Source organism: Phalaenopsis equestris, unplaced genomic scaffold, assembly GCF_001263595.1.
Source record: "Phalaenopsis equestris unplaced genomic scaffold, ASM126359v1 Scaffold000277, whole genome shotgun sequence".
NCBI lineage: Eukaryota > Viridiplantae > Streptophyta > Magnoliopsida > Asparagales > Orchidaceae > Phalaenopsis > Phalaenopsis equestris.
Window position 1 is genome coordinate 504,078 of NW_018164719.1, and position 8,658 is coordinate 512,735.

The following is an 8,658-nucleotide window of genomic DNA, read 5'->3' on the forward strand; positions in this document are numbered from 1 at the left end:
CCAACTCGGCTTGATAACTGGCTTTTGGATTGGGCTCAATGAGTTAACAAGCAAAGCTCAAATAAGTTTTGTCTGGAGTTGTTAGCTTGTGAGCAGACTCGTTTCGAAAATATCTAATATACGATATACTCAAAATATGTTCAAATTAAACAATATATCTTTTAAATTATTAAAAATATTCAAAAATGTGGTATTTTACATTTTATATCAAGTGGTTTCTTATTAATTATCTACTAAATATTCATTTTATTTGTCATTTTATTAAAACATTAGCTTGAATTAATATCATTCTCTATTTTATAATAAAAAATCCGACTCACATTGTAGAATTAAGCTTGAGTTAGAGTAGTTAATCAAGCTCAAGTTCAAACCCAAGCTCAATTCAAACCCAAGCTCAAGCTGAGGGTGACCCGAGCATGGAGCTTTTACATCCCTACCAGCTACTCACCTTTCCTCTGCATCACTAACCATCTTTTAGTGTTACGCAATTAATCTCAAATAAATTTGGCACATAAATTCTCCAGGTTTCTCAAATTTTTAAGCTGCCCAATTGTCAATCTCAGCCTAACAGAATAAACTCTTCATTTCCACAAAAATAACAAAAACTCAATTTTATACAAAAAAAAAAAGGCATAAAAAGTCAGACATTAGCGCTGTTTGGACCTAAAAATCATTTCCTACATGCCAAGTGGAAGAAGTTCAGTCTAAGGCCAAAACTGATCAATCCCCAAACAAAACAGCGGCCATCAAAACAAGAAGGGAGGAGCATTAACTTATCATCTCTAATCCGACAAAAAAGTCAGAGTTTTTAGGATAAAATAAGCATAATTTCGTTATTTAAGTAATCTGAGCTAGACTGATAAACATGCTCAGCTATGCTTGTTGAAAGAGTCTACTTTACAAAGGGGACGGCAAAAACATCACATCAACTTGCCAATAACAACTCATAGATGTCCCATAGAGAGATAAAAAAGAAAAATACATCTACAAAACTTATCATATAATATAATAAGCTGTAAACATATACATTATTTAAAAGAAAAAAATGCTGAAAACAACATAAAGTTACTGCTTATCCACAGAACTCATAAAAAGCTGAATTTTTCAACAAATTACAGTTCAAAATTTGAATTTGTCAACCATTCACAGTTCATTTGATAATAAGAAGACTTGAGAAATATAACACCAACTTATCCAATAAATATAAGTGGGAGAAAGCTAATATTACAAGACAAGAAACTATAGGTACAAGACAACTAAGCAAAGAGAAGGTTGCTAATAAAAGACAACTCATCTTACTGCGCATATCCACTTATAAAAAGGATGAATTGAAAATAAAATACATACATTTCTTCTTCAGAACAATATGGGATGGCCTTCTGCTCCAAATCCATGTAAAAATAAAACCAAATATTCAGCACAACATATACCGCTCACTTCAAGAGCTTCTTTTGATGATAAATGGTTAATAAATGAGAGAAATTTGACCACTGAAACCAGAATTACTGGCATAAATCAAAATATTATCAAGTCAACATAAGATCATTGGTTCCCAAATGAGGAGGGCGCATGGACACATGAACTTCATGTTCTTCCGGACCAACACGAAGCTTAGGAACCATAATCTCAAGAATTGTTCCAGTTTCATCATAGTAAGCTTCAATATTAGCATCCTCTGGAATACGAGTTGGTAGGGGAATTTCTCTTACAAACTCCCCAGGAGGACAATGTTCAGCACAAGAATCCGCGAGCTTAAAGGTTCTATCGTGTCTCTTTAAATAAGGCATCCGTCCAGTACTGACACAAGATATCTTAACAATTCCATGGTTGAGACTGTTCCTCCAACAAACCTTAACTCTGTGTTGATCAGAGAAGGACAAACTCAGCATTATAAGATAACCCTCCTCATCCTCATATATTGTTTTTGCAGCAGTAACTGGACCGTATACATGCTTCATCAAACCACTAAATTCATTGATCCAAGAGGGCTCCCCAGGGTGGATGTCCGTATCTTGAGACCTCTCTGAATAAGGATTAGAAGGAAAGCAGCAATCATCATCCATAGCCTGATGGAATAAATCCTTCTTGCGCTTGTTCGAATGTGGAGAAAGATCCATCAAATCATGATTCAATGGATCGGTTAATAGGTTCAAGTCGGAGCCACTAAGTGGTATTCTAGGAGGGAGATTTATAGTGCTTTTCAGCGGAAGGGATCTCTCAAGCTCCAAATCCATGCTGGGAAGATTTCTCCAGGAACCGAAATCACTAGCCTCAACTGGTATTGTGAAATTAACATCCCTTCCGGTAAGCTCAAACCATTTCTTCTGATCCGCCTCTGAAACGCTAGTCAAATTGGGCAGCCTCACAACCTCAATCCCATGGATGCACTGTGGATTCGACAAACCCCGGTAATGCTTGCGTTGCATCCGGTGGGATCGGACGAAACCCCTGTCAACACTGAAGGGGAATCGAGGTTCACCAGGACGACAGTGACCATTCATGTAGCTTCGTAGCTGCATCTTCCCCAGCGCATTCTCTGCCCTCTCCTTGAAAACCCACATGTACATATTCTCCATATCGTGCTGGACCAAGAAAACATCAAGTTTCAGATCAGATTTGTCAAAATCAAACAACCCATTGCCATCGTTGATGATCTTCGCCTTCAACTTGTTAGAAAGAATGGGTTTGAAGTAGAAGTTGAAAAAGAACCATGCTCCCCAAATGCTGTCCCCCCTCCTCAGGCACTTGCGGTTGCAGAGTTTTGGGAGATGAAGGACGGTAGCCTCGGCCTCGTAAATCTGGTGTCCGAGGCTAACGTCTAGGGTTTCTAAGGCATCCGAGCTCCAGAAAAGTGGAGGGGACCTATCAGCAGGGAGGGGAAGGTTGATGTCAGGCGCATGGCGGGCGTGAACTAGCTGTTTAAGTGGTTGGATCAAGAGCTCGCGCTCAGTGCTATCATTACTGCTATCATTGGAAGAACCCATGGCGTTTGCTCCGGCGCCTGTGGGCTCAATTGATAATACAGTGGACAGATGGTTGTTCTTCAAGGAAAGTGAAGGCAGAAGGGTATCACCCATCTCACTCTCTCTATCAAATCTCTAATTTTCCTCCCACCTCCCGACGCTGAACTGCTCTGCAACACGAACTAACTATCTCCCTTGTGGATTTATCAAATTTCCAACACACAATATGAAGAGCATTCCCATAAGAACCCACAGGAATCCATCCCATAAATACCATCATCAACAAACAGTGAGCAATAAACAGGTCAAAGAAATCCAACCGACTTTTCACAAGAGAACAACAGAAACAACAAACAGATTAACAAGAATACAAATCTCCTCTGTGTGGAAACGATCAAACACAAAGATATAGAGCGAGGAAAGGGGGAGTAAGAAACGGGATAGGTGTCTGGCCCTCGGGAATGCCGGTATCAGAGAGGACAAACGATTTCCCAATCTACAGATCACAAGCCAGCCAACGATGGAGACACAAAGGGACGGAGAGATTTAGAAACCCTAACCCTAGTCGTAATCGTTGACAGTGGTTAAGAGACCTCAGATTAATTAAAACCCTTTCGATCGGAACTAAGCAGAGGCTCAACCATCTGCTGCGTTCCCCCCTCTACCAATGCCGGCATCCGAAAGAGCGAGCGAGCGAGCGAGCGAGACTGGAGCAGAAAACTCTAAGACGTGTTTGATTGCATCTTATTTAAATTTCGATTTAACATTAAAAATGAATATTAAATTTAACGTTCAGTCAAATTTAATTTTCTAAAGTTTTTTTTTTTTTCACAAATCATTTCTTTCAGGGCTCCATTAAATTGAATTTTATCTTATTTTTATTTTTCTTTACTTATCATTTCTTTTCAGATATAATTTCAAATTTATTAAATCTAATTATGAGGTAAATTTATTCTTTTATCACTCATCGAATATAAATTCAAATTTATTAGATTTGATAAAATCTATTTAACATAAATCAAAGTTGGAGGCAATCACTTTTAATATAAATCTAGGTTGCAACTGAACACTGCCTAAGAGTTATCATTTGTTAGGTAACGACAGGGAATTCAACCGTCAAACTCTTTTCTTTGTTACTATTTTTCGGCGGTGTTTTGTTGGGTAATGTGAAGACCCGGTCCACCGTAATTTAATTAATTGTTGTTAATTAGTTTTTTAATTAAGAATCACCTATCATTCACCTACCACATTCTACCTACCTCTCACCTATCGCTCTCATGGTTTCTATAATAGCCTCTTTGGCTTAAAAGAAAAGCCTAACAAAGCCAATATTCAAGAAAGGGCCAAACTAAGTTCTCTAAGAGAGTAAGAGAGGAAGAGAGAGAGAGAGAAAGGGAGAAAAGAAAATAGAGATTTTCTTGTAAACGTCGAAGCGCTCGACGGTGCAATTCTTCGAAGAAATAAAATCGTCTGTAGCTCCATGGATATAGGCAAATCTGTCGAACCACGTAAATTTATGTGTTGCTCTCGTGTTTTTTTTTGCGTGCAATTTTTCTCGTTCCATTTTTCACTTTATTGTCGTCGTTTTTCACAAAAAACTAGTATCAGAGCTTTAGTTTGGATCTAAGGAAGAACGATAAGCGGAGACGAAGTGATGACATCGGGGATCGAGAAGTTCAATGACACAGATTTTGCTTACTAAATGATGCAAATAGAGGACTACCTCTATGGAAAGAAACTTCATCTTCCGTTACTGGAAAAACAACCATAAAAGATGGACAAGGCGGAATGAAATCTGTTGGATCGACATATTCTGGGGGTTATACGATTAACCCTATCGAGATCGGTTGCCCACAACGTCATCAAGGAGGGGGTTATACGATTAACCCTGTCAAGATCGGTTGTCCACAACGTCATCAAGGAGCGAACTACTACAGATCTCATGGCGACTTTATCAGGTATGTATGAAAAGCCATCAGCGAATAACAATGTACATTTGATGAAAAAATTATTTAACTTGAAGATGACGGTTTGTTGAAATTAATTTTGATGATGAGATACATGCGCTGATTTTGTTGGCTTCATTGTCAAATAGCTGGGAAGCTATGAGGATGACAGCTAGTAGTTCAACAGGTAAATATAAGCTGAAATATGATGATATTCATAATTTAATTTTGGCTGAGGAGGTGCGCATGAAAGATTTTGGCGAGACCTCGGGTTCGAGTTCGACACTGATTATTGATTTCAGGGGGAGATCATAATACAGAAACTCAAAGCGAGGAAGATCAAAATCAAAGTCTGGTCAGCAGACAATCTGCTGGAATTGTGGCAAGGCTAACCACATAAAAAGGAACTGCAAGAATTCTAAGAAGGTGAATGATGGCGCTAATATTGTAACTGAAGAAATACATGATGCACTATTTCTGACAGTTCACAGTTCTGTTGATGATTAGACACTGAATTCAGGGGCTTCCTTCCATATTCTTCCCGTCATGAGTTAATGTGAAATTATGTTGCAAGTAACTTTGGGAAAGTATGTCTAGCTGATGGAAAAGCTCTGGACGTGGGAGGGGAGGGAGATGTTGATATTGCACTCCCTAACAAGAGCAAATGAACTTTGCAAATGGTCAGACATGGTCCTGAGTTGAAGAAAAATCTCATCTCTATTGGACAACTCAATAATGGTGGTCATTTGGTAGTGTTCTCGATAGCACCTGGAAGGTTACTAAATGACCATTAGTATTGGAGTAGTGGCTCGGGGTAAGAAAACTGACACACTATATATGACTACATGTTTACTCAGGCGATGACACATGAGTCAGAGATGCATTATGAGAAAGCAAAAGAATGTCAATTTCCTGAAAAGTGATAGAGCGCCAAAGACAAGAAAACCAGACATTGTACAGACAAATGGTGGAGAACCACAGAGTTATGAAGAAATCTTGCAAGATGAGAATTCGAGCAAGTAAGAGCTGACTAAGGAGGAGACAAATTCCCTATCAGAGAATTATACTTGAGAGCTAGCAAAACTTTCACTAAGGAAGAAGACATTGCACAACAAGTGGGTATACCAGGTGAAGACTGTGTTTGGTAGCAGTAAGAGGTACAAGGCTGGACTTGTTGAAAGGGCTTTCAGCAAGGGCAAGATATTGCTCATGCAGTGGAAGTTATAAGCAGATACAGAAGTAACCTAGGAATGAGTTTGGTAGTACAATGCTATGTTGACGGTGATATTGCAACTAAGGGTGTTACTCGTGAGAAGTTGAAGTCATGCTCAACTTCAACTGGTCTTCTGGCATGAAGACAGGGGCTTCGAGTTGCAGAGGTGGAAGATATCATGTTTGAGGAAAAGGTAGGTACAACTAGTAGATGATGCAGCAAGTAGGTAATGCAGTCAGTGTCCCAGTTTCCAAGTAGGAGAATTGTTGGGTAATGTGGAGACCCGATCCACCGCAATTTAATTAAATGTTGTTAATTAGCTTCCTAATTAAGAATCTCACATACAGCTCACATACTTTCCCACTTACCGCTCGCATACCTCATCTCACCATACCGCTCACCTACCTCTCTCATGGTTTCTATAAATAGCCTCTTTTGGCTTAAAAGAAAAACAAAGCAAAGCCACAAGCCAAGCAATGGTCAAACCAAGTCCTCTAAGAGAGTAAGAGAGGAAGAGAGAGAGAGAGAGAGGAAGTGAGAGAAGAAAATAGAGATTTTCTTGTAAACGCGAGACGCTCGACGATGTAATTCCTCGAAGAAATAAAATCCTTTGCAGCTCCATGGACTTAAACAAATTTGTTGAACCACGTAAATTTGTGTGCCGCTTTGGTGTTTTTCTACGTGCAATTTTTCTCGTTCCATTTTTCACTTTATTATCGTCTTTTTTCACAACATGTTTGGTTGATACTTGAATTTACGTTAAGCAGGATTTATCAACTCTGCCTCATAGGTGGATTTATCTAACCTTACGAGTGACGACAAAGACGACAAGTGACATCCCTCAAATCCACCTCACATGTGGATTTAATAAATCTGGATTTACCTTGTAATATTGGAGGGAATACGAGAAATTTCAAATTAACAAATTGTTGGATTTAGCTTCTGTTTTTTTATGTTTAGGGGATTTAAATTGAATCTAATGCTATCAAACACCTCCTTCAAGTGCTAAACATTGCTTTCCAGGAATATTCTTTGATAAGCAGTGGATTAAGGCCAATCATTCAATAAAAAAAATAAATAAAAATAAATAAATAAATAAATAAAAACTCATTTGACCTTGTCTCCCCTCTCTTTCTCTCTTAATAAGAGAGTTTACACTTTATGATACTCTAATTCAATAATCTATTCATGTTGATTATTATAAGAGGAGCATTTAATTAGAATTATTTTAAAAAGTCAGAATAATCTTTTTTTATTCTTTATTGGCTAAATTGTTCAAAAAAAGTCAGCATTTGTTGCCAAATGGTTTTAAGTAGGCGCTAGTGAGCAAAAAATTTTTGAGTCGCTTTCAAAAATTGAAGAATATGTTGAGATTTATGCTTATTCTATTTATTTTTATGTTAATTAATCATATGTAGTACTCAACTAAAAAGTTGATACCATATAAATTTTGTTCACTTTATTTGACCCAATGTTCACTTTATCCAATGTTTAATTAAAATAGGAATATATATCATGAATAATCTCAACTTTACCGAGGCTTAAAATTAATCAGAAACTAAATCAAATCACGGAATAATGAGATCATGCCAATTCTATAAAAAGTAGAAACAAAAAATTAAAATAGATGCACAATCAAAACAACCAGAAAAACATACGAATTTACGTTAAAAAACCACAGTGTCGCACCACCATAAATTTTCCCTATCAAATTTAGAAGTTTTTACAAAGAACACACATAAGTTTTCTGGGGATCTTATGCAATGTACATGTTCTTGCACTGCTATCCCTGTGAATTCTCATCCTGAGGATCTTCCTGGTTGGACCTAAATCCTTTATTGCGAACTCATTTAATAATTGTTTCTTCAAATCCATGTTTTTCTTTATATCTGCCCTTAAAACCAGCATGTCATCTACATACAAAAGAAGCAAAATATAGCAATTGTCAAAGTGTTTGATGAAGATTGGGGTCTGTCTTGCACTTCATGTACCCAATGTCTGACATAAACATTCAAACCTCTATACCGCTGTCTCGAGGCATGCTTCAAGCCATAAAGGCTCTTTTTTAATCTGCAAATCAAACCTTCTTTTCCCCATAACCTTGTAACCTTGTTGTTGCACCATATATAGCTTTTCTTCCATATTTCCATGTAAGAAAGTTGTTTTTACGTCTATCTGTTCCAAATGTTTATCTTCCACTGCTACCAAACTCGAAAAAACCCTGGTAGTAATCATCTTTACCACTAGGAAGAAGATCTCTGTATAATCCACTCCTTCATTGTGCTGGAATCTTTCACAACAAGTCTTGCCTTGTAGCGCTTGCTATCATATAACTCCTCTTTCAGCTTGTAGACCCATGTGCAGTGCTCTTTTGCCAATTGGTAGTGTTGTCAAATCTTAAGTTTGATTTGACTCCAAAGATTACATATCTTCTTCCACGGTAAGCTCCCCCTCCCTTGAGTCTTCAACTTGAGTGGCCCCCCCAAAGCACTTTGATTCACCATTATCAGTTAGTGACAAGTAGTGTAGTGAAGAA

General features: G+C 37.8%; 1 protein-coding gene across 1 annotated transcript; it reads right to left on the minus strand.

The window, feature by feature from the left end:
- Positions 1-1,190: 1,190 nt before the first annotated feature.
- LOC110024893 lies at positions 1,191-3,661 on the minus strand. The gene has a single exon (XM_020725084.1). It carries the CDS (start codon positions 3,075-3,077, stop codon positions 1,527-1,529), a length of 1,551 nt encoding a protein of 516 aa, XP_020580743.1. The 5' UTR covers positions 3,078-3,661; the 3' UTR covers positions 1,191-1,526.
- Between the last annotated feature and the right edge of the window lie 4,997 nt (positions 3,662-8,658).